This window comes from Muscardinus avellanarius (genome assembly GCF_963383645.1).
Source record: "Muscardinus avellanarius genome assembly, chromosome: 10".
Classification (NCBI taxonomy): Eukaryota; Metazoa; Chordata; class Mammalia; order Rodentia; family Gliridae; genus Muscardinus; species Muscardinus avellanarius.
Genome location: NC_137796.1, coordinates 6,487,545 through 6,514,417, shown reverse-complemented (window position 1 = coordinate 6,514,417; position 26,873 = coordinate 6,487,545). Strand labels below are relative to the sequence as shown.

Genomic DNA, 26,873 nt, shown 5'->3' with positions numbered 1-26,873 from the left:
CTGTGTCTTCAATGTTTAATATTCAAAATCACCATGTTGTCAAAGAGGGAAGGCTATCAGCACTGTTTTTCTCTAGTTCTAGGAAAGTCTGAGAGAAAGGAGAAAACTGGCTTAAGTTATTTTATTGAGGGAGGTAAGTTACTGGAACGCGGGTGGATGGAGGGAGAGCCGTGGCGCAGGCCGGCTCGCTGCTGGGCTGGCGGCACTACCGCTGCTCAGCCCACGCCAGAGTCCAGGTCTGCGGCCCCTCGTGGTCCATGCTTCAGGGAACACGTCCCGTTCACAGCACTCTGAAGAGGACGTAATAGAGGACTCGCTCAGCTACCGGCCAACAGCCCCTGGGTCTCCTCTCAGCCGAGACATCCAGTGAAATACAACTTATTTTCCCGATTCCTCTGGAAGACTGAAAAGCCTCCTGCGCATCTCATCGCCGTGTTCCCTGCTCCTGGTCCTCCTTTCCATGTACTAGAAGGAAAAAGGAGACGAAATGGCAGAGGTCAGCGCTTGTATCAGGTAAGCCAAACGATAAGCGTTTGTACTGACAGACATTCTTGCCTGTCCTCTGTCACCAAAGCTGAGATGGAGACAGTGACTTTAGAGGACCCGGGTAGAACCTCCTTCATCTCCTAACAAGCACAGAAGCACCTGCTGAGTCACCTGCCTCCAGAAATGAGGAGCCAGAGAGTGGACAAAGGCTGAGCTCGGGCCACTCCCCAGGCGCTCCCGGTCCAGGCCCTCTCGCCTCTGCTGGACGCGTCAGTACGAGGGGCCGGCTGCCTTGAAGGTGGCCTGTAACTGCGGCCAGCTCTATCTCCTAGGTTTCCAAGTTGGACCAGAGCACCCCCTAGAAGCCCTCCTACTGCCCTCCACTTCCTCTTGCCTGCTATAGTCTTCAAAGGATGACAGGTGACCCACTCACTTTTTTTTCAGGCTGAACATCACTGGTTTCTGAAACTGTTCCATAGAACATAGCTTGTCTTCTAACAGCTTACCTGCACAATGCATTTTATAATGCACTTTAACCAATGCCCTTAACTTAAAAATCACAAGAATTAAACACAGTGCAGCAGACACACTTGAACCGGAGGGCTTAGTTCTTATGCGCTAGTTATATATTCTATAAATATTATTGAGAATCAGCGGCTTTAGCAATCATATGAAAATCTGTAGCCAGCTCAACTTCGTAGGATTTTTTTCATCTTGAATAGTCATCAAACTTGATTCTCCCCAAACCGTAAGTTTCTGTAATCAGTTGGACTTAACTGCAGTCTTTGCCTCGGAGGGTTGCAGGCTAACGCTGTGATCCAGCCAGTGGGTTATAAATAACACAGCTTGGCATTTGAGGAAAAAACACTTGAGAGTTCCCCAATGGTTACTAACCCATGCTTAACACAGAGAAACTTGAATATGCTTTTATATGTGCATATTTACATGCTTACAATATGTATACAAACACAAACAAAGAGTAAAAGTTAATTAAAATAGAAAAAACTTGATTACATGTGAACAGTTGAACATCAAAATCTTTGAGGAATCAGAGATGCGGAAACAGAAGCCACAGAAACAAAAGATTAGAGACAGAGCATTAAGAACCTAACTGAAACCCCTTCACCACGCCTGTAGAGCAGAAAAATATGGGGATCGTGACTTTTGGGTTATTTCACTCTTCAGGATCAGTTTTCCCAAACAGAGGAGCTGGGCTAGAAAATCTTGAAGTTTTCTAGGTCAAAGATTTTTGTTGAAAGATTCTACAAACTTTTTTTTCTTTTTGTTTTTGTTTGTTTTGGTGGTACTGGTGATGGAACCCTTCTATCTCTGGGCTACACTCCCAGACCGATTTTTTAAAAAATATATTTTTATTTGGAAACAGGATCTCTGGAGCCGGCAAGGCTGGCTCCGAACCTGTGCGATCCTCCTGCCTCCGCCTCCCAAGCGCGGGGATGACAAGCGTGCCCACCACGCCCGGCTCTACAAATTTTTTCACATGACAGTGTTTTGAGCCATTTTCCTTCCTCATCGAAGTGACAGATGAAACACCATTTTTAAAATCTATCATATATTAACTTCCTCAGAATATAATACTTTGTACCAGGTCAACAAAATAAATTACACAGCTAAGACAAGAGGATGGGAGGTTCGCAGCCAGCCTCAGCGACTATGTTCCCAGGTACTAGTTCCTGTTTAAAAATAAAAAAATAAAAAAATGAAACAAGGCTAGGGATGTAGCTCAGAGACGAAACGCCCCCGGGGCTCAACCCCCAGTACCAAAACAAAAGTTATAAAGCAAATTAAAATAGAAAATATGTTAAAGTATATGCTCTAGAGGGAGTCAAGAAGACCCCTGAATAAACAGGGGAGCTATCGAGTCACTCACAAAATTATACCAAATAATGCAGATTGAAGAAAAGGTCAATTAACCAAACAATTAGGAAGGATAAAGGAGGTCGATACAAAAGTATTATTAACAATTACTTCAATAAAAATAAAAGCAGTAAAAAATAAAAGGGCAGCAAAAAGATTCAGAAAGAAACGGCCAGCCTTGCCCAAGTGGCCAGCCCCAGGCACGGAGTGAGGCGTGGTAAGAGCATCTCCGGGTGCACAGGCTGACGGGCTGGAGAGGCGCGGCCACGGAAAACGCCTGCGGGAGACACGACGGCAACGTGAGGCCGCACACAGGGCTGCTGGGGAGTAGGCCGAGGAGCCCCAGCGCGTGGCAGGCTGAGGCAGGAGGACCGCGGTGCGCGGCCAGCCCCGGCTGCCTAGCGAGGCCTCTGCAGCTCAGTGAGAGCCTGCTTCAAAATAAAGAATAAAAACAGGGCTGGGGCGTGGCTCGGAGGCAGAATGCCCCAGGTTCCACCCCCAGTACCGGAAAAATAAAACAAACTAGAATGCCCCAATACTGCCCCCCAGAAGGAGAAATACCAACTCTACACAAAAAAGACAAAATAAAGCAGATAAAATACAACATTCTACCAAACACTGAACGAGCCCAGTATCTGCTGAAGAAAACAAAAATTGTATCAAGTTCTAATCACCAGAACAATGGCAAAATATTGAAGTGTATGGAGAAAAAAAATCTAAATCTAAGTAAAAAAACCTATGTAAGTGAAAGCATTCTGAATCTTAAAATTCATCCAACTGGCTGCTATATCAAATAAAATAGCATGGGCTCTGTTTTCCCATTACATTTATTATTAGAACAGCCCTAGGTTTAGTTTCCATACAAACCAGACTTTATATATGAAGACCACTTTTCAAAAATCATTTTAAAAGCCAAGCCTGGTCGTACAGCCCTTGCAGTCCCAGCTGCTTGGGAGTGAGAGGCCGGCGCGGGCAACCTACTGGGACCTTCTCTTGGGAAGAGACTGGGTTGGGGGGAGGGGAATATAGCTCAGTGGTAGAGCACTTAGCGCACATGAGCCCTGGGTTTATTCCCAGTGGGGGGGGGGTTGCTTTCAAGTACTGATATACACATTGTGCACACAAAGTAAATGACCACCTTTAATATAGAACTCCAGAAAATTCTTCAAACAGTAAAGGTGATGTCACACTGAAAAGGGATTTCAAAAAACCCGCTTGGATGTAAAATGCCTCTGGGTTCACATCCCAAGCACCACAAATAATAATAAAATAATACTAATAATGACAAAAAATAAATAAAAATAAAAATAAAATGCTGTTATCTAAGATAAAAACATAAAACTCTCCGAGTAGAAAATATACAAAATGAAGATAAATGCTGGATAACTTTCAAATGTTAAACCTTTCAATCTGAGAATAACTGAAAATAAGAAAGTTCATATAAAATATAAAAATGAATATCAAAACACAGATTTCTTAGTTAATTTATATATGTATTTCTAGTCATCACCTGGTCTTGGGCATTTGATGTACAAAGCAGAAATGGAGTTAAATTTCTTTTGAGGGACCTGGAAGACACACTGCTTGGTTGGCAGTGGCTGCAAACGGGCACTGCAGTGGGCATCTTTCCTATCTGCCAAGGCCAAGCCCCAGCCTAACACTTGCATCACGAGATGAGGGTCCCAACCAAGTCTCTGTAGTCATGGCCTGTGCAAGGCCATGCAAAGAAACTCCAATGTGGAAGCCGGAAGGAGCCCGAGCCCGGCCTCCTCGCTCCACACAGGAAAACTGAGCCCCAGAGTTTGAGCATCCGCTAACCAGCTAATCGCTGAGTGACCTAAGTTGTCTGCGGACCAGAGACTCAACTTCTTAAACCTTAAGATTCAGCCAACTAGAATTTCCCAGTGAAAACAAAGATGTTTTCCTCGTTCGTGTGCGAGGCAGAAAAGCAGCAGCGTTTGAAAACTGGCCCGGAGGAGGGCTTTGCTTGCCCTTAGCCTTCGAGGGGAAGGCACACATACAGCCAATTTGCTAGACTGAGATGGGGGAAATTTTAATAATGGCAACAATCCATCATCCAAAAATGTCCCATTTTCACCATTTCCTGCTTTGACACTTTCCTTACCTCATTCTTCAAGCACCTTCTCATCTCCCGATCAAGAGCATTGCAATGACCGAAAAACTTGAGAATGTTGTGCTGAAAGGAAGAAAAGTGATAAAATGTTCATCCATAAGATGCCAAGGTACATGGCATACAGAACGTAAACACACGCTCAGGGACATGACTTCACAATGTCCCTTTGTTAACAAGCAAATAGTTAAGTGTATTAAAATATATAAATAAATAGCCTTATCCTGATCCTGGCTACCAAGGAGAAATAAATGCTCTCCAAGTATGAACAAAAAACAAAAGACCTTTGCTTTTACAAAAGGAAAGCCTCCTAACCTCACACAGAGCCAGGTGCCGAGGTGCTCACCTGTGATGGCGGTTCGTGGGAGGCTAGAGTGGAGGATCGCACGTTTGTTCAAGGCCAGCTTCAGCAACTAAGACAAAATCGGGCTGGAGATACAGCTCAGAGGTAGAATATGCCCCTGGGTTCATTCCCAGCACCACACCAAAAAAGAAAGAAAGAAAGAAAGAAAGAAAGAAAGAAAGAAAGAAAGAAAAGAAACAGAAACAACCTAACAGAGTGTACAATGCAGCCTCCTGGTCCCCCTTCCCTCAAGGGGCACATTTAAAATCACAGCACAACCCATTCTCTACAGCAGGGACAGCTGTCACGCTGCAGCGTGGTCAGTGACATGCAAAGAGTAGCTATTCAGTAGCACACCTCTGTTCCATACAGAGTTACTAATAAAATGCCCAGCGCCACATTCTCAGGCATACATTCAAAATGCCATCAACCCAGACACACCTGCTACCATGCCCTGACCTGCGGAGGCCATGTGAGCAGGCCACGGTTTACAGTACAGGGAAATCTACATAGCAAGTTCAAAGTCTGCCGTGTCAAAGCAACAGAAAGAAAAAAACCTCCTGGTGCTTCAAGCCTGTGACGATGAATGGCAAAGTGTGGATGTTAAGCCGGGCGTGGCGGCGCACGCTTGTAATCCCAGCACTGGGAGGCTGAGACAGGAGGATCGTGGTTCATGGCGAGCCTCAGCTACTCAGTGAGCCCCTCTGCAACTCAGAGAGCCCCTTTTCAAAATACAGAATAAAAATAGGGTTGGGGTGTAGCTCAGAGGTAGAACGCCCCGGGTTCAATCTCCAGCACCAAAAAAAAAAAGTCTGGATGCTGCAGAGCAGGTCTGGATGCCGCCTCACGCCGAGGACCTGACCTTACGGGGCTGTGATCAGTGGACTTGCTCTTCACAATTCCAAGGGCGGGTCAGAAAGCGCGGCGATCGCTGTAATGGCGTGCCGTAAACGCTGAACTTGTACCTGTTATAAGTGCATTTTCTCCTTCTCTCTCTAATTGCAGCTTTCACGGAAACCAGACAACACACAATCAGTACGCTGTGCCTCGTGCTGTTTCATTCTTTCTTCTTCGCTGCCACCTTAAAGGCATGTCTCAGGTCCATGAATAAGTGGCGAGAAGTCTTTAAGACAGTCTAGGGCCTCCTACTTGTTGCCTAATGGCCTTCTCCGAACATTTCATGTCTATTCCTAAACTACTTAAACGACTTCTTTGACAGTGAATAAACAGGGACGATGTGTTTCCATCCTTCTCAACAGGTAGAAATGACAGAAACACGCAACCTGTAGAACCGAGGACAGTATTTCGGTTTGGCATACGTATCATCCCAGGCACATACACCATACTTCTAAAATTCAGAACTAACCTGTGTCCTTTCACCTGCACAGTAACTCAAATGGGAATTACACTCCTGACATTACCTGAAAAATGGCAGAGCCGGTGCAAAGGTCTGCGGGCCGCGCTTCTCTAACACACAGGGCAGGAGCCTCGAGCGCTCAGGGCTATTTCTAGAGAACCAAACAGCTGAGCCGCTGACTGAGTAGGGAGCCGTCACGAGCCCGCTGAGGACCCAGTGCAGGGAGAAGCGCGACCCAGGCCCCGCACTCACAGCCCCACACAGACGGAGCCACCCGGATCTGCTCCTTGGAGACTAAGCGGAGCAACGGCCACCGAAGTGGGAAGCCCCAAGGCCTTGCAGGACGCACAGGCCAAAGCTCCCTTCCTAGGAACACAAGGCCTAGTCTTCGTCTCTTCGCTCTCACCCCTCCACAGGGCAGAGCTAGTGCACGGAAGGGCACTAGTGCAACGACTGAGTGTGGAGGAGACACGCGAGGGCAGCGGGCTCCACTCACTCAGACGCAGGGGACCATAATGCAGGCAAGGCCATTCTTCCATTTCCTTCCATCTTGAGGAATAATACTTTTATGAAATATTGACATGTAAGTGGTTTATTACAGACTAACTTTTTACCGTCTCAACTTTCATATAAATCAGTAAATACTGACCGATCTCGCCCACATAAACAATACTCAGTAACGACTAACAATGCTAGGATGGTGGCGAACACTTTCCCCAGCACTTGGGAGGCTGAGAAAGGAGGATCGCAGGTTCGAAGCCAGCCTCGGCAACTTAGGGAGGCTCTCAGCAACCTAGTGAGACCTTGTTTCCAAATAAAACCGGGCTGGGGCTGTAGCGCTGAGGTGGAATGCCTCTGGGTCCCATCCCTAGAACCAAGAAAAGGAAATGACTGAGAGCATAGAGTTCTGAGGCAAAAAGGAGTAAGGACAGCAGCCAGCTGCGCCGAGGAGACCTCAGGAATTGTAAAGCCTGGCGCGGGAGACTGAGCGAGGGCACAGCACGCACAAAGGTAGCAGAGGGCAGCAGCATCCGCAGCGCCCAAGGCACACGGTGAGGACAGCGAGGAGCGGCGATGCCTGGGGGCCACCTGTGGACCGGTTTCGTGAAGCCCCAGCCATCAATACACCAATTCTGGAATTGACTCTGGAGGCCAAGGGAGCCGCTGCAGGGGAGCAATGACTAAACTTACTTTTGAGAGACCTGCAGATCACTTTGAAAGTGCATAAAGAAAGGGACCAGGCAGGAGAGCCAGTGGACGTGTTTGACAGGTGACCCTACCTAGGTGCCGCTGCAGGCTATGCTGGTGGCCATGGCAACGAAGATCAATGCTTCCAGGACTGTCAGCAGAGGGCACAGGCAGCGCACAGCGAGCGTTCACCAGAGGTGGGCTCATGTGGAATTAGAGACGACACGGGCGGGCTTCTGGCTTGAAAAGCAAATGTCACTAACAAAGAGGTTTTTAGAAAGTGGTAAACTGGGCTTGGTGGCGCACGCTTGTAATCCTAGTACTTGGGATGCAAGACAGGAGGATCGCAGGTTCAAGGCCAGCCTCAGCTACTTAGTCCTCGCAATTTTAGTGCAACTCTGTTTTAAAGTAAAGAATAAAAAACAGAGCCCTGTGTTTTTTGGCTGGGAGTGTAGCTTGGAGGTAGAATATCTCCTCAGGTAGAATTCCATCCCCAGTACCGCAATAAAGAAAAAAGCAGTAAAGCCAGGCATGGTGGTGCTCACCTATAATCTCAGCTCTTGAGAGGCTGAGACAGGAGAATCGCAGGTTTGAGGCCGGCCTCAGCAACTTAGCAAGATCCGGTTTCGAAATAAAAAATAGGGCTGGGATTGTAGCTGAGAGGTAGAATGTCCCTGGGTTCAACCTCCAGGACCAAAAATACATGTTGAGTTCATTTGTAGAACAGTTAAATCCACTACAGAGCTGAAATAACAGACTTGGAATTGGGAAGAAATCTGCACTCCAGATGAAAGCGTTGAGTTACAAAACCATGGGAGTAACCGTGTTTCTCCAGGAAGGTGCAATAGGCAGAGGAACAGGACTCAGTTAGAGGGGGCCGTGGAGGAAACTGCCGAGCGGCCAGACACAAAGCCAAGCCGGAGGAGGAAAGCTGGGAGCCTGTGGACACTACGGAAAACGCCCGCCCGCTTTAAGGACGCTGCAGTGGCGGTGGCCTTGGCAGACTTAGCCCCCTGGAGAGGGTGGAGCGCAACTGAGGAGCTGGCTCTCCCTCGCCGTTCTGAAGGGGGCACACAGAGCTGCCAGAAGCCTGGGCTTCTGGAAGGGGATTCCATTACCCATTTGGTCAAGATGAAAAAGATGCGGGCACTGTAAAAGGCCAACCGGAAGACAACACAAAGACCTGAAGAATTAAAATTGCTGGGTAAAGCCAACTGTCAATGAGTTTATTTCTGAGCAGTAGAGAAAAAACGTCATTTTGTTTGCATTATACTTTCTCAGGTTTTTTTTAAAACACTATTTCCAATGATATGTATTACTTAGATATTACTTTCACAGATCAAAAAAAAAAACACACACACATTAAGGACTTGAAGTCGCTTTGAGGAAAACAGCTGTCTTAAGTTCTGTATTTTAACTGTAGGTCGTCTGAATGTTGCTGACAAATGTAGACAAAATAGGCCAGTAGATCAGAGGCAGCCGTAGATTCTGACGGCTATGGAAATGACATTTGGCTGCAAAGACCACAGAAGAGCCATAAAACACAGAAAGGATGATAAAAGCACAGCAAGCTGGGGCTATTTGGAGATAAAGCAGCCGTATACTTCAAGAGGATTAGAGAGTACTGCAGAATTATTGCACGGAAAGAAAGGCACTCAGAATGATGGCCTAGTCAACATAAAAGATTAAACTCAGTATTACATAAATTGGGGGCTAGAAGACATCTGGACAATTTAATCCATTTATTCTATGGATGAAACAACTGGGTTTCCAAGTGACATGTACTTAGTATCCTTGAACAATGTGGGAATATAAGTAAAAGTTTTGAGCTTGATCAAAAATTAATTTTTTCAGAAGCACATGCACGCATGGTACCTTCCTGTTGACATCAAACATGAAAATGGGCAAAGCTGACGCTACGGTGAGGACACACTGCTGGCTGTCCGTGTCGAGGGGGACTGGGAGGGACCACGAGGAGTTTTAGGGTGATTTTGTCGCTTGACCAAAGCGCTAAAATATGAGTATGTGCTTGTGAGAAACCCTCATATTATCTACGATCTATCTGCTCAACCCCTGAATACACAAAAGTGGGTTTCAGAACTGCGACTCCATGCCGCTGTGAAACCCAAACTCTGCCACCAACAGGTCTTTGTGTTGCCTCTGCTCAGATTACTTGGGCTAGCTCACTTATTCCTTTAGTGGGATTAGAAAACTCATTTAAAATAAAACACATTAGCTGTGCTACCAATACTGCCTCTCACGGTTTTTTAAAGGCATCAATTTTATGAAACTTAATTTCTTCTGAAATTTTGAATCCTAGTTAGGTACTTTACCCCACAGGGTTATACAGGAATTTACACAGGTTTCTCTTCTTTTTAAGCATGATTTCATTTTTTAAGTTTAGACATCTGATCCACTGAAAGTGGATAACACTGATTCATGCATGGTATAAAGCACAGACCTAAAAACAGGAACACAACAAAGATGTCCACTATCACCACTTCTTTTCAATATAATACTTGAGATTCTAGCCAGAGCAATAAGGCAAGAAAAGGAAATCAAAGGAGTACAAACAGGAAAAGAAGAAATAAAATACAGACTTAATTCTTAACCCTTTCTAAATGACTACCTAGTTGTTCCAGAGTCATTCATTTTAAATCCTTCCTTAAACTTCTGGTTCTGGCCATGAAGGAACAACTTGTGAACAACTAGTTCTTTCAACATTCGAAAACTGGACAAAAAGCATGAAAACACTATTTTCAGACACTGGGGTCACAGAATGCAGGCCTCTGCTACCTGGGAGAAGGAAAGAAAATGAGTTGAGCCCTTGGTTCACCCCGCCGCCTGTCAAGAGGTGATTACAGAGCAGGGTAAGAGAACCAAGAAATGACTGGTGAGAATGACTGGTGAGCTCACGGAGTTCAGGAAGCAGAGCAGAGTTTAGAAGGCTGAATCTGCAAGGTAGAGACACGCAGCGCAAGAAACCCAGGCATGGAGGTGGGCGCTCGACTGCTCGCCTGCACCTGTTGAACTTCCCCAGGCTACAGTAACAGGGCCAGGAGTCAAAGGAGTTCGCAAAGCAAAAACAGATCTCATGGAACGTAAGTCAATCAGTGGAGATCTAGGAGAGTCATGGTTGGGCTACATGAATCCTAGAGTAAAGATGACTCCAGACATGGGGGAGGTACACAGCAAGTCTACTGAGTCAAGTACTTCTCTATGAAAAGGAACTGCCTACCAAACAAAAGAGAAAGCCTAAGCAGTCGACAGTGTTCAGCATCAAATGTAAAAGAAGTAGGCCGGGCGTGGTGGCGCACGCTTGTAATCCCCGCACTTGGGAGGCAGAGACAGGAGGATCGCGCAGGTTCGAAGCCGGCCGTGCGCGCTGGCTTAGGAGACCCTGTTTCCAAATAAAAATGTAAAAATAGGTCTGGGAGTGTAGCCCGGAGGTAGAAGGGCTTCCAGGAACCCCAGTACCACCAAAAAATAAATAAATAAATAAAAGAAGTTGACATGGTTTTTTAAGAAATCGACACACTGATTTTAATATTCCTATGAAAATGAAAAGTATCTAGAATGTCAAAACAAGAGTAAAAAGCCAAAGCTGGAGGATTCACACTAGATGATTTTGAGATTTGCGAGAGGGCAGTGGTGACAGAACAGTGATGCCAGCGTGAAGAACAGGTGTACAGGCTGGGGTGCAGCTCAGCAGTAGGGTACTTGCCTCACACCCTCAAGGCCCTGGGTCCAATCCCCAGCATCTAAAGAAAGCAGAATAAAAGACAGAAAGGGCAAACAAACAAGCAGAACAGTCTAGAGGCCAACTCATTTTGACAAAACAACCAGAGTAAATCAACGGGAAAGGAGTCTCTTTAAAGGAGTCTCTTTAGTTGGTTGTAGCAACTGGATATCCACAGGCAGAGTGAGCCTCGACTCATACCTCACACCATACACAAATACTAACCGAAGAGGAATCAAAGACCTAAGTGTTAAAGCCAACACTAAACTCTAAGAGAACACAAGAAAATCTTTGTGACCAAGAATATACAAAGTTTTCAAGAGAGCTGGGCGCCAGGGCAAACACCTGTAATCCCAGTATTTGGGAAGCTGGGACTGGAGGATGGTTTGAGGACAGCCTCAGCAACTTAGTGAGGCCCTATTTCAAAATAAAAATTAAGAGGGTTGGGATGTACCTAGGAGGTAGACTACCCCTGCGTTAAATCCCCAGTATCCCCCCAAAAATAAAAATTTGGACATAAAAAGCATAAACTATAAAGGGGGAACAAGACAAGTAAGACTTTATCAAATTTATAAGCTGCTACTTGAAACACATTATTAAGAAAATGAGCAAGGATGTTACAAGCTGAAAGAAAATATTCACAAAGCATCACAGGGCCTGCATGCCAAACGATTAAAAAAATTCTTAGAACTCAATCAGAGCACAAACAATCCAATTTTAAAATATGAGCAAAAGATTTATCTGAATGGCCAATAAGCACATAAAAAGATGCTCAAAATGACTAGCCCACAGGAAAACACAATTCAGAACCGAAAGGAAACACTAGTACAATACCCATGAACAGGCTAAAGTTAAAAGTATTTGCAGTATCAAGTGCTGGAAAGAACGGGAGCTGACAGCAAGACGATAGAGTGCAAGCAGTCTGGCAGTCATCCCACTCCCAGAGTTACCCGAGAAATAAAACCGCGTCCGCACAAATACTTGTACACAGAGGTTCACAGCAGCTTCATTCAAACAGCACACTATAAAAAAGACAAATGCCCACCAACGGGCAAAGAACTGTGGCATAGTCACCCGATGGAGTACTGCTCAGCACAGAAATGAACGCACCACTGGTGCGTCCAACAGCACGTACCTGCCTCAAAAATGGGAGCAATACTTAAGATTCTACAACGTAGAGAACATTTGCAAGAGGTTCTACAACAGTAAAACTGACCTACATCAACAAAAAGTAATGGAGGAGCTACATTCAAATATGTGTAAAAGTATGAATGTAGCAGGTCAACCTGGACACTCACTGTTGGGAGGGGGAAGGGCAAGTGGGGTGGGAGAGGGCACCGAGCACAGTCTGAATGCATGCCATTTTCAAAGCGATACACATAAAAAATAAATTTTTAAAAATTGCTAATAAAAAAAAGTCGTTGAGCCAGAGGGAGGAATGGAGACTGTGAAGGACATGGGAGCTCTGATGTGAAAGAAATAAGTGAGTCTTATCTCCACTGTGATGGTGGTCGCACAGGTGTTTGATATATCTTATTATAAGAGATCACTTTGAAATTGTTTAGTTTGCTTCCAATTTGAAAATAGTTATGGACCAAATGAAAATATGCAAATAACACATAATGAAGAATAGTTAAAAGGAATTAAAAAAAACCCAACCCTTAAGTTGCTTAACCTAGGAAGTTAGGATGGAGAAATGACATCCTTATTTATGTCTAGCATTATGAAAAACACAACACACTTCCAGAGGGCTGTGCCAGGACGGAAGTGCCATTCCAAGTTTCCTCCTCTCCATGCGGCCCCTTTCTGTTGGCAAGCTTCTTCCTTTCTCTGTGGCCTACTGCTACTTACCACATAGAGAGCTAAAGCATTCTGTATTAAATCAACACAGTCAGGTCCTACTCTTTAAAAAGTACACATTTTGTATTTTAACTTTAAAAAACCTGAAGTTTTGTTTCACTGATGTAGTCTGTCTCAAGTTTTAGCTGAGTCAGTTAAAAGTAGGGAGAGCGTGGACCAGCTAGCTCCCAATTCATGATTCAAAGGCATGGTGTAGCCAGGTGTGGCGGCATGTGCCTTGGGAGACTGAGAAAGGAGAATAACAGGTTCAAAGCCAGCCTCAGCAGCTTAGCAAGGCCCTTCAAAATTTATAAAAATATCAACTAGATTTGATATATTCCAAATAGGGGAGTCATTTCCTTTTCTTTTCCTTTTTTTTTTTGGTGCTGGGGACTGAACCCAAAGCTTCCCATTCCCCTGACAGGAAAGCGCTCTACCACTGACTTGCTGAATTGCACCCATAGCCCTCTATTTTAGTTTTAACCATAGAATTTTGCTTCCATTCCATTAAAAATTAAGTAAATCTATCAGATTAGGCCAATCAGAAATTAAATCCAAGCCAGGCGTGGTGGCACATGCTTATAATCCCAGCATTTGGGAGGCTGAGACAGGAGGATCAGGTTTCGCAGACAGCCTCAGCTACTTACTGAGGCCCTTTGTAACCCAGTGAGACCCTTTTACAAAAATAAGGAATAAAAAATAGGGCTAGGGATATAGCTTGGAGTTAGAATGCACCTGGGTTCCATCCCCAGTACCAGAAAAATTAAGAAAAAAATTAATTAAATCCAGCCAATATCTAGTAATATAAGTGTTTCAATTAGCATAAAATCGAAGTCATCAGAGGACACACAATCATAGAATAATTCCATCATGATGACAAGAGGCAGAACTAGACATGATTTTTCTGGTATCTTATTGTTAGGGAAACATTTTAAGTTAATGGATTCTAACTACTATCTATCATTTCAGAAGTTCTCTAACAAATTATCATGGCTTCACTTTTCCTAATCATAAAAGAAGGTGGTTTCTAGGGTGTTCACACACATCGACTGCTAATCTTTACCAAGCTCAGACCCATTACTGAAATATTATCATCTCTTTGCATGAGTAGGGATAACATTTTATGTTGGTGCGTCGTATCTCAAGTAAGTCTGTGCACTGTGGACCTTTTTCTGAACTCTTACATTTCTGTGACATTCCTTCAGCAAGTTAATCAAGGTGTTGCATTCTTCAGTGTGCAAGTGTGGAGAGAGGTCAGGATGCATCTTTAGGAGGTGATGGATCACAGCAGGGCAACCTGTGGGTACAAGAATGTCTTGAATATGCGTGCATATACTTGTGAATGCCACCTAACAGCGTATTCAGTAAGAACCCAATATGACCTTTATCAGAAGAGAAGGTTAACCGTTAACCAGCTGTTGACCGTAGGCAAATAATTGAACTGGAGTCTCAGCTTCTTCATCCAATGATTTAATATATTCAGCAAGTTAACAGAAGTTGTTTAAAGAATGTGCAGATCCAGAAGGAGAAGAGCAGGAACCCCACCCTCCCAAGAGACCAGTCCTGGAAATAAGTGCTCTAGCAGAAGCGGTCTAACTTCAGATAGTTTACGTACATTTCTTAAATTGATTACTGCTCATTTCGCACATGAAATTCTACCACTTAAGGGAGCTGGCATATTCTTTTGAAAGAGTTAAAAGCCCACTGGCCAGTATCCCCTTAGTGTGAATTAATACAGACTGCTTTCTTCACACCTGGCAAAGAAAATCTAGCCAATAAAACAGAACAAGAAAGAGATGTACATTTTTTTTTCAAATTTAGTACATCCATCCATAAAACTAAGATTACACTGGAAAAGAAATCTGAAAGTAAATTTAATTGGTTCATTCACAACATAGAAAATTAGTAACCATGGTCAAAGGAAAAACATTATTTTAAGGTGTTTAATATAGTCCCTTAGTGCTATTCACTTATTTGTTACATATTCTAACTTGGAAAAGATTACCAGAAGAACCAACTAACTGTGTTAATATTTTAAAAGTTCCAGGAAAGAAACCATAGGATCCACATCGCAAAATAACAAGTATTAGCGACATGAAGAAATTGGACTTCTTGTTCACTGCTGGTAGAAAATGTAAAATGGTACACAGTGAAAAACTGTATGATGGTTAGTCAATAAACTAAAATCAGAATTAGTCTGATGATTCTACAATTCCACATCTGAATATATACCCAAAAGAACTGAAGGCAGGGTCTTGAAAAGATACCTGCACGTGCATATGTGTAAGACATTATTTACCATGGTTAAAACAAGCAAACAAGTGCCCATGGACAAATGAATGAATAACCACAATGTGGAATATACACCTGATAGGACATTATTAACCCTTATGAAGGGAATTCTAACATGCTACAACATGAAGGCATTCTGAGGACATTTTTGCTGAATGAAATAAGACAAGTCACAAAAAGAAAAACACCGTATGTATGATTTCACTTATATAAGTAGCTAAATCACAGATAAAACAAGTACAAGTGTTTTGCAGGAGCTAAGTGAGGAGAACAGCGTGGCACTGCTGTTCAATGGGTAGCACACGCTCCAGTTGTACCGGATGAAAGAGTTACAGTGATAGATGGCGGGAGCAACTGCACATTATCAATGTACTTTCTGCAATGCTGGCAATCTACCACAGAACTACAGCTGAAGCCCTTCTTTATTTTTCACACAGGATCTACATTGCCCAGCCTGACCTCCAACTTGCAATCCTCCTTCCTCTGCCTCCAGAATAGCTGTGATTACAGATGTGCACCACAGCATCTGGCAGGAATGTATTTAATACCAATGAACCGTATGCTTAAAAATGGTAAGGATGGCAACTTTGATGTTAGATGTATTTTACTTGAACTCTTTTAAAGAAAACAGAAAATCACAATCTCAGGTTGAGCAAAAAACATTCCTAGATACATCAAAAGTCCAATCCGTAAAACAAAAAATGTACGTCTCATCCAAACTCCAATCTTTTTCACTCCAAAGAACACCATGAAGACAATGAAAAGGCGCGTCACATTCTGAGTGGTGACAACGCACTAACGCCTTCAACTCTAACCATGGACCGTGGGTGACAGGGGTAAAGGAATATCAGAATCTCTGTACTTTCTGCTCAATTTTGCTCTCAACCTAAAATTTTGCTAAGATAAATGTTTTAAAATTGCTAAGCCACAAACCAGAAGACACCAGCAAATCACATATGATAAAGGACCTGGAACTACAATACAAAAAGAATACTTACAACTCAGTAAGACACAGAACCTAATTTGTAAATCACAGCGAAAAAATAGGCAAAAGATTTAAATGGGTATTTACCCCAAAATATAGGAAGAATTAATTAAGCACATGAAAAGATGCTCAACACCATTAATCTTTAGGGAAATACAAGTGAGAATTACAAGATATTATCACATCTACCAGAATAGATACACAGATGCTTGACAGTAGCATTATATCCAAATAAACCTACAGTGAGCTAAGAATATCGTAAGTAGCCAGGCGTGGCGGCGCACGCTCGTAATCCTAGCGCTTGGGAGCCTGAGACAGGAGGACTGCATAGGTTCGAAGTCAGCCCCTGCTACTTAGTGAGGCTCTCAGCAACTTATTGAGACCCTATTTCCAAATAAAAAATATAAATGGGTCTGGGAGTATAGCCCAGAGGTGAAAAGCCCCTGGGTTCTACCCCCAGTACCACCAAAAAAAAAATATATATATATATATATATTCTAACTTAAAAAAACGCACTTAATGCACCTAGTCTACTGAACAGCACAGTTTAGCCTAGCCTATCTGAACTGTGCTCAGAACACTTACATTAGCCTACAGTTGAGCAAACTCATCTAACAAAGCCTTTTATTATAATCAAGTATTGCATAACTCATATAATTCACTTAACACTATAATGAAAGTGAAAAACAGAATAGCTGCGTGGGTACTCACCATTAATGTACAAAGCAGAAAACACACTGGGCCTGAAGAATGTTCGAAGCACTGAACTAAATTTAACTGTTGGATGATGTGGAAACTACAGGGACAGGGGCGTGGATTTCTCTCTCTCTCTTGCTGGTAGAAGGCACTGGAACATGGGCTCTTGGTGATGGTCTAGCAGGGATGGTGTTTCTCAGGAAGACACCAAGTTTTGACTGTACAGTTTGCTTCTTTTCATTATATATTTCTCTATAGCAAGCAAGAGCATCCTGGATCTGCCTGTCAGCTCTCGCGTATCTCTCATAATTATCGTCCATTTCTTCTAACATCCGCATGCCACTGCGGATACTAGCAAAGGCCGCTGCCAGTTTCTTTGCTGTGAACATTCTTGGTGCCTCAGGCAAAACGTCTTCCTCTGCTTTAATTCTGCTTCTTTCTTCTTCTGGTTCAGTCAGCTCCTCACTGGAAACCTCTTCAGTCTTGATGCTGACAATTTCACGAACATCCCCCTCTTCATTGACGTCCAATTCTAGCTGCTTCCCAAGCACTAATACCTTGTCACTTACTAAACCGCCAACAGCAGGATCTTTGTTAAAGCCTCTGAACGCGTTCACATACGTCTTCAAGACTTTCTTCCAAATACAGTTCATGCATTGCTGGGTGACTTCTCCCCAGGCTGCGGCAATGGTCTGGACAGCATTTAGAATGGTAAAACCTTTCCAAAACTCTCGAAGTGTTTGGCCCGATTCGGTTGCTTCAACAGCCTGAGCAAATGTTTGGCGTAGATAGTGTGCTTTGAACGCAGCTATTGCACCTTGGTCCATTGGCTGAATGAGCGTGGTTGTGCTCAGTGGTAAATAAATTACCTTTATATCAGGATGCATGCCACCGACGTGCGGTGGGTGCCCTGGCGCGTCATCTAAGATGAGGAGAATCTTGAATGGGATGTTGGTCTGCCTACAATACTCTCTTGCCTGTGGAATGAAACAGTTCAAAAACCAGTCTTCAAATAAGGCTGCCGTCATCCAGGCTTTCTTGTTATGGCGATAATGAACAGGAAGCGAATGCTTGCTCACGTTCTTGAATGCTCTAGGGTTCTCCGAGTGGTAGATAAGGAAAGGCTTTAATTTAAATCCGGCCACATTTCCACCCAAAAGCAGAGTTACATGGTCTCTGAATCCTGGCACTGTCTTGGATTCCTGGTGAACATACGTACACTCCGGCAATCGCTTCCAGAATAAGCTTGTTTCATCAACATTGAATATTTGTTCTGGTAAATACTTCTGATCCACAATCATCTTATGCAGCTCTTCCTTAAAAGCCTCGGCACATTCAATGTCAGCACTGACTGCCTCACCACCAACTTTCACAGTATGAAAATTATGACGCCTTTTGAAGCGCTGGAACCACCCGTGACTTGCAGTGAACATCTGTGTATACGCAGGGTCAGCATGCTCTTTCAGCATATCGAACAGACTTCTTGCCTTTGCCTGGATCATCAGCAGGCTAAGCGGTATGCGCTTCTGGACCTGCTCTTCTATCCACGCAACGAGCAGCTTTTCCATATCATCGATAGGCCCCGCCCTTTTCTTCGTGATGACCGTGGACTGCACGGACGCTGAGGCCTTCACTGCATCGCTGACCCGCTTCTTATCCTTTAAGATGGTTGAGATCGTGGACTGTGAAAGTCCTAACTCACGCGCAATGACCATCACTGGCTTGCCACTTTCGTGTTGGGCTATTATTTTGAGTTTCAACTCAAGAGTAATTGCCTTCCTCTTCTTCTTTCCACCAGAAACGGGAGCCATGGGTGGCCGTTTTGTAGACATGATGGGATTCAAAAAGAGAAAACACAATATCCAAAAAGCACTGGCAACACAGTACACTATAAAGTACACCCTCGGAATCACGTGGCTGGCTGGGAGCTACAGCTGAAGGCTGCTGACCAGCATCGAGATAGGGTACTGTGTCACAGATCGCCAGCCAGGGAAACGATCAAAATTCAAAATTCGATGAAAGGATTCTACTGAATACATATTGTTTGTGCATCATTGTAAAGTTGGAAAAATCCTAAGTCGCACCATCATTAAGTCAGGGACGGTCTGTAATCAAAAAGTCAGACAATACCAAGCATCGGTTAGGATGTGGAGAAACGACCTCACGCACTGCTATCGGGGACATAAAATAGTACAGACACTCTGGACAACGATTTTGCAGTTTAAGAAGCAAAATACAAACTTACCAGATGACTCAGCAATTGTACTCCTAGGAATCCACCCAAGAGAAATGAAGACACAAATCCACCAGACGTGTACAGAAACGCTCACAGCAGCATCATTAACAATAGCCAATACTGGAAAGCATTCACGTGTCCAGTAACTGGGCAAATGGATAAACAAAATCTGCTATATCTCCATAACGGGACACTACTTAGGAACTGAAAGGAATGACTACGGATGTATGCTCTAACAATGAACTTCAAGAACCCTTTGGCAAATTAAAGCAGCCAATAAAAAAAAAAAAAAAAACCTACCCGTTACATAATTCCATCTATATGCAATGTCTAGAAAAGGCAAATTTATAGAAATGTAAAGCAAATCAGGAATTACCTGGGTCTGCAAGTGAAAATGAAAATAATTTGTACATCGGCACACAGGAGCCTCTTTGGGTGATGAATATGTTCTAAAACTGGATTGTGATAATAAGTTCTAAAAAACTGCTAAAATTACAGTGGGCAAATTGTGTGGTATGAAAATTAGACCTCAGTAAGGCTGTTTGGGACAAAAGAACTGAGAAATTCAAACTGCCCATCCACTCCTAACAAATAAATATGAAATACAACAAAAATGTCTGAGCAAATAACAGCTACTACTTCAAATGACAACTCAGATCACTGTTCCGGTCAGTAACTAAACACACACATGAACACACCACAGCAGAAGATCACAAATCAAGCTGCTGCGGCCAGGTTCGAATCTTGTCTGCCTACCACTGACTACAAAGTCCTATGACACAAACGGATACATTGCCTCAGAAGACTAAAATTTCATACAGCTCAGCAATGTAGGCCATCTAACAGTGTACTAGCATTATGTACCTACATTTATATATTAGTTACCTGGCTCCTGCTTCATTTTCCCTAGTTTAGACGCCTACAAATTATCTTTACCATTTCGTAAATGTATCTGCACACTACTTGTATATGTATCAGCCAGCCCTCAAAATTGAGCCCTTCCAGTTCAGAAACATTCCTGATGTACTGAAACAACTCATTAGCAAAATAAGTAGGCTGCCCCCGACTTAAAACGCTCCTTACAACTTCTCAACGACAATGCTGCAGAAGCAGGGGGTACTCAGAAGCCATATGCTGAATTTTGATCTCCTGAACTAGCAGTGGCGGCCAGCAGCAGCTTCCAGTCAGTGACAGGGTCGCAGCAGGAGCGATCCATTCCACGATGGGCCGTGTGGCCATCATTTGGATACTGTGTTTTGAGTTTTCACATTCCATCGTATCTCTAAAATACCCATCAGTGTGTGTACATGGAATATTCAACACTCTACTATAAAAATGAAAGTAGGGCTGAGGGATTTAGCTTGGAGGTAGAATTCTCCTGAGTTTAATAAAAGAAAAAAAAAGATACGCTATGCTAAGTTATAATGGTTCAGATTAGATGAATTAAATACATTTTTACTTTTTTTTTTTTTTTGGTGGTACGGGGGTGGAACCCAGAGGCTTTCTACCTCCGGGCTATACTCCCAGACATTTTTAAATTTTATTTGGAAACAGGGTCTCACTAAGTTGCTGAAAGCCTCACTGAGTAGCTGAGGCTGGCTTCGAACCTGCGCGATCCTCCTGTCTTGGCCTCCCTAGGGCAGGGATTACAAGCGTGCACCACCATGCCCGGCTGACATTTTTACTTATATTTTCAATGTATGATGGTTTACCTTAACATAACTCACTGAAAGTCCCATAGCATTTGTACCTGAGAAGATACTTGTGCTAAGCCAGTACATACAGAAGTATAAACACACAGTGATATGTAATGACACACATCTTTGCCTCCTTCAGAGAGAAGTTTACTTCAGATATGCGTGCTATTGTAGACCCAGCCAGGGTATCAATAAGAAGTTTTCCCTTCTACTTTTTTATTTTTAACCAACAGATAACAATTGCATGCATTCACAGGGCGCTCCTAATTTCTTAGAAATTTCATAGAATTAAATGGTTGCAGCTTCCTTCTCCTAGTCTTCTTGTATGAAGTTACTACTTAACCTGAGCTCTAACCACTCACCCTTATCTAGCAAACTCCCTGCTCTACCAGTCATTCTCCTTCCCCCTCCACCAGAGCCTGCCAGCTAGACACTCCCTTCCTCCCTTCTCCCCACTCTGCCTTCACCCCTGCTTCCTTCCATCCACCCTGTCAGCTGGTTTTGCCTACATGTAGTGCACGCACAGATGTGCTGCCACCTCTTGGGTGAAACGCACAAAATTTGACTGTAATGTAAAACGATGGCACTGTTCTGACACTTTCCAGGAGTCATCTTCCTACTCTAATGATACTAACATAACTCAAGATATTTGAGTGAAGGAAATCTAAATATATTCAGTATTCATATCTTTAAAATTTCTTACCCAGGTACGGTGGCACACACATGTAATTCCAGTACATAGGAGGCTGAGACAGGAGACAGGCTTGAGTACAGCCTCAGCGACCAGCACGACTCTCAGCAGAGACTATTTCCAGTAAGAAAATCAGGCTGGGGTGCAGCTTTAGGGTGGAATGCTTCTGGGTTCAATCCCCAGTACCACAAAAAATAAAAAGGGCTGAGGATGTGGCTTGAAGATAGAATACCCCTAAGTTCAATCCCCAGTACAATAAATAAATTAATTTCATAGAAAAACTAAGCCCCCAGTCATTTACTGTGAGTAAATGGCAGACCTACTACCCAACATACTACCCACCCTGACAGATCATTCCCATACTCAAATAGGGAATGGCATGCCTTCATAGCAATTGGTGAATAAAATAAATTCACACAGAGCCAGGTGTGGTGGCACACAGCTGTAGTCCCAGTACTTGGGAGGATCCTTCAGGATAATGAGCCTGAAACTAGATTTAAAAAGAAAACCACTGATGAAACTGGGTCTATTTACCAACTTAGAGAGGCCCACAACAGACCACATACAAACAACAAATAGTCTTATTAAGTAGAACAATGAATCTGAAGGAAGAAAATGCACATAGATTTAAGGATGAAAGTTATGGACTTGGCTGTTTTTTTTTCTTGTTTTTTTTTTTTTTTTTTTTTTTTTTTGGTACTGGGGGTGGAACCCAGAGGCTTTCTACCTCCGGGCTATACTCCCAGCCCTTTTTTATATTTTATTTGGAAACAGGGTCTCACTAAGTTGCTGAGAGCCTCACTAAGTAGCTGAGGCTGGCTTTGAACCCGTGCGATCCTCCTGTCTCGGCCTCCCAAGCGCGGGGATTACAAGCGTGCGCCACCGCGCCCGGCTGGACTTGGCTGTTCTTAAATGCTATCTTTCTGGTTACTAATCGGTGACCTAAGTCTCAAATAAAATGGAATTAGCTCTTGATCTAAGTTTCAGAGTTTGAAACAACATATTTGAGCACATCTGAAATAGCAAACAAATGTCACTTATGTAAAGTGTTACCTGTATATCTGAAATCCTCAGACCCATAACGGGAAAGACTGAACTGAATTTACACTGTGTTATGTCTGAGGACAAAAATGGAAAACAGCAAATTTGCCAGAACATGTCATTTTCAAGGAGGACTGGCAGTGAAACAGGCTGCTGTGTGAAGCTGAGTTAGTAACCCACTGTAACACTTCCAAGAGGCCACATCGACTAAAGACATTATGGAGTGTATTCTTACGTTACATTCTTAAGTTTCTTCTCAAATATAAGTTTACAATTAAAAGTACTACAAGCCACTTCCAAAAATTCAAAGAATGCCTGAAGAATAAACACTGAATACTAAGAAACACTAGAGGTGCGGCTCAAGGGCAGAGCATGTGCTTAGCATGTCCACGGTCCCTGATCCAATTCCTACCATCCATCCATCCATCCATCTCTCTCTGTGTGTCTGTCTGTCTGTCTGTCTCTGTCTCTCTCTCTCTCACACACACACACACAGTATTCAAAAATATCAACAGCACTGCAGCAACAAAAGCAAAGTCAACATTCATTTGTGAAACGACCTGCTACGTGGGCATTTGCAGTGGAAAGAGGTATTTCCATTCACACTGTATTAAGCACAAATTTTCAAACCCAGAAGTAGTCATGTTTAAAAGCGTATTCTAATAACACCAGTATAACACGAAGTATTTCTTAAAACTGAAGAAGAAGAGCGTGTAAACACAGAACCTCAGCCCCCCCCTTTACCCTGGCATTGGTAAATCACCAGAAGGGTAAACTTGGCACATTACACCTCTCATTCCCTGTCAGCCCTACTTCCTCCCTCAAGTGCGCACAGTGACACCCAAACAGTCCAATGAAACAAAACTTTTCTGCCGGAAATTCAAGGTGGGCTGGGAGGGTAGATGCAGTATGATATTCTCAGTGAAGATATAAAACTTATAGCTTATTCATTCCATCTGAAGTCTACCACAATTCTAAAAAATTGATGAATTTTCCAAATGAGTATTCTGATATCGGATTTCAACCACCAGGTGGCACAATTTTAGAAAATACAAGTACAAAGAAAAGGGCTAGAACTCTAATAACAGACTTTCACAGACCTACAATCACAGGGGGAACGCTGTATTTTAATGCCACTTTGGTTTGTCTTTAGAAAGATTTTGCTACCATGGAGCTGTGTCAAAAATAAAAAACCTTTATACCACAGCTGCAACTTCTAATGTTTTAAAATAAGCAAAAACCAAAACAAGGCCAGAAAAGTTATTGATCAAAATCTGAAGAAATCTGTTCTCCAGGAAAAAAATATAAATAAATGAACTCTTAACGACGGCTTTCTGAAATGTTCCTTTTTAAAGCCTACAATTCAGAAAGTTCCAGTAAGCAGTATTTTCCAACTTTTCCAAACTATGAACCACCGTGCAGAACAGACAGCAGACAAGGCAGGAGGATCGTGCAGGTTCGAAACCAGCCGCTAGCTCTGGCTTAAGAGACCCTGTTTCCAAAAATATATATAAAAATAGGTCTGGGAGTATAGCCCGGAGGTAACCCCAGTACCACCAAAAAAAAAAAAAAAAAAAAAAAAAAAGAAGAAGGGGGTGTGCCCAGGCTGCCTGAGAAGGATTTAACAACTATGACCCACACCCAATAACTTCACAAGAAACAGACCTCTCTGCAACTTTCCCCAAACAATCATCAGTACTCCGAGGTGCTGAGCACTCTGCCAAGTCACATGAGTTTCAGACGGGGGAAAAAAAAAAAGGCCTATACATGTGGAAGAATGCACAGGTCAGGGAGAGAGGGCTGTAAATGTACGCAGTAAATGCTAAATAAAATTTGCTAAATGCTGGGTGTTTTATTATCAGAATGAGTGATAAGTCAAACCTCAACACATGATGAGAAATGAATGATGTTTCGAAAGAGGCTCGTTTTAAATCAACTACACCACGTGCAAAAATCGGTACCTATAGAAAAGGAAATACCCTGGGCACAAGAGAAATACTTCGCCACTGCAAACCTGAGCTCATTAGACTCAGTTTTAAAGGAAGTTTCAGAATCTTCCGACTGATTGGACTCTTGGGAAAACACAAACCTGGTCATCTTTAGAGCCAGTAAAAGGGATGTGAAGGTCAGCTTTGCTAGACAAGGGTGCCGATGGGGATCTTGCGGGTCACAAGCCGGATGGAGGCAACTTTGGCTGCAGCTGCCATGCGCTCTAGCGGGCCCGTCTCCTACAAGCAGCGGTTTAGGAACCGCTCAGTGTGCCCTAGGCTGGATGCCGGGCTTCAGGTCTAAAACCCCACGCGATGGGTCGGCCCCGCTCTGCGGGAGGGTCACGGCTCTCGCGGGTAGGAGCCGCCCAAGGTCACGGGCTAGCGGAGCGGGCGCCGGCAGGTGCCGAGGGCGGGACCAGAGCCGGTCCAGGCCCGAGCCGAGGGCGGAGCTCGGGCCGCCCCCCGCGAATCCCCGCACCGCGGCTCGGCCCGGGTCTTCCCAGCCCGGCCTCCCCGACCAGACCCGGCGGGACATGGCGCCGCGGAGCCTCCCCGCCCCAACCTCCGGCGAGGCTCTCCCAAGAACCGGCCGCACTCCGGAGACTCCCAGGCTCAGCCGCACTGGACGGCAGGAGCGGGGCTCACCTGCCGAGACCGAGACCCTCGCGCCCCGCGCCGGCCACCCCGCCGGAAGCCAGCTCCCCGCCGCCCCGCCCGCCGCGGCGGCACGCGCATGCGCGGTCCGGCCCGGACCGAACCATTCCTCGACACCGGGGGGGAGGAGAGCGAGCCCCGGAAAAAGAGCAGCGCCCGAGCGGCAAGCCGAAGAACCAGGCGGTGTTCCTGCATGAACCTACCTCGCCGTGCACAGTCAGCTCTTCTACGAAGGGTGAAGCGCGGCCCCGCTGAGAGACCCTCCAGTCGCTGCCCCCGTGCGGCCCCCTGGACCCGAGGTACAGTCCGCAGTCTGCGCACCGGGGGCGGAGCCTGAGGCCGCCGGGGCCTGCCATTGGTGGCTTTGAAGGCGCCTCCTCGGCGGGAGCCGCTGCGGAACGGCTGGAGATGCGGGCCGGTAAGCGAGCCCCGGGCGCAGCGGGGCCGGGCCGCGGGGTCGTGGGGGAGCCGAGGAAGCCGTGTCCCCGGCCAGCGCGCCGGCACTCCCGCAGCCGCTGCGCGCCCCGAGGCGCAGGTTTGGCACTCAAGCAGGAGATGGGGGACTACCGTAGAGGCGGAGAGGAAGAGGGCAAGGGTGCTCTGCGCCGGGCGTCACTTCCGCCCGCAGTGGGGCGGGGCTGCTTCGGCGCGCGCCTGCGCCGTTGGCCTGCCGGGCCGTCACGTGACAGAAGCCTTGCTGCCTGGGCTTCCTACCCCGCAGAGAGTTGGAATTTTGTTTTGAGCTTTAGTTTCCTATAGCTTCCGTCGTTTTTGTTCCTGCAGCCTTTCCCAGTGCGCCATATACCCCCCGTTGCAGCGGCGTGTGTCTGCAGGAACGTTACTTAAAGATGTCTTTTTTGTTATGTCTTCATTGCACAAATACACCTTAAGCACTTAACTATACCCCAGGCACTGTGCTAACACATTAGGAAGCTAAAAGTTTTTTTAACGATCGTTACTGGGTCAAAGTTTGTTGAAAGGTTTTCTCTCTCTCTCTCTCTCTCTCTCTCTCTCTCTCTCTCTCTCTCTCTCTTTGGCAATGGGGATTGAACCCGAAGGCATTCTACCTCCGAGCTACTCCCCCAGTTCTTCTTAATTTTTATTTTGAAACAGGGTCTCGCTACATGGCAGAGGCGGGCTTAGAACCTGCACTCCTTCCGGCTCAGCCAACCAAGGACAGGTATTACAGGTGTGCCCCACCACGCCTGGCTTTAAAAGGTTTTATAACTTTGCTGTTGAGATTAAGTATGCTCCTTTTACCAGAATTTTCTCTCTCTCTCTTTTTTTTTTTTTTTTTTTTTTTTTCAGGTACTAGGGCTTGAGCCCTGGGGCATTCTACCTCCGTGCTACACCCCCAGCCATGTTTTTCATTCTTTATTTTGTTGTTGTTTGTGGGTCTGGGGATGGAACCCAGGAGCATTCGACCTCCAAGCTACAAGCTACAGCTCCTGCCCAATTTTTTATTCTTTATTTTGAAACCGGGTCTCACTGAGTTGCAGAGAGCCTCACTAAGTAGCTGAGGCTGTCGGTGAACAGCGATCCTCTGGTCTCAGCCTCCCAAATGCTAGAATTACAAGCGTGCACCACCACCCCCGGCTTCATTCTTTACTTTGAAACAGGGTCTAAGTTGCA

General features: G+C 44.7%; 2 protein-coding genes across 2 annotated transcripts; both read right to left on the bottom strand.

The window, feature by feature from the left end:
- Positions 1–255: 255 nt before the first annotated feature.
- Positions 256–25,240, bottom strand: CMC2 (C-X9-C motif containing 2). Its single transcript, XM_080703163.1, has 4 exons — positions 25,233–25,240; positions 14,143–14,255; positions 4,487–4,558; positions 256–465 (listed from the first exon to the last, which is right to left on the bottom strand). Exons 2-4 carry the CDS (start codon positions 14,221–14,223, stop codon positions 379–381), a joined length of 240 nt encoding a protein of 79 aa, XP_080559289.1. The 5' UTR covers positions 14,224–14,255; positions 25,233–25,240; the 3' UTR covers positions 256–378.
- On the bottom strand, positions 16,898–18,646 carry TIGD1 (tigger transposable element derived 1; the record flags this gene model as incomplete). The annotated part of the gene is made up of 2 exons (XM_080703464.1): positions 16,898–16,903; positions 17,156–18,646. 2 exons carry the CDS (start codon positions 18,644–18,646, stop codon positions 16,898–16,900), a joined length of 1,497 nt encoding a protein of 498 aa, XP_080559590.1.
- Positions 25,241–26,873: the final 1,633 nt, after the last annotated feature.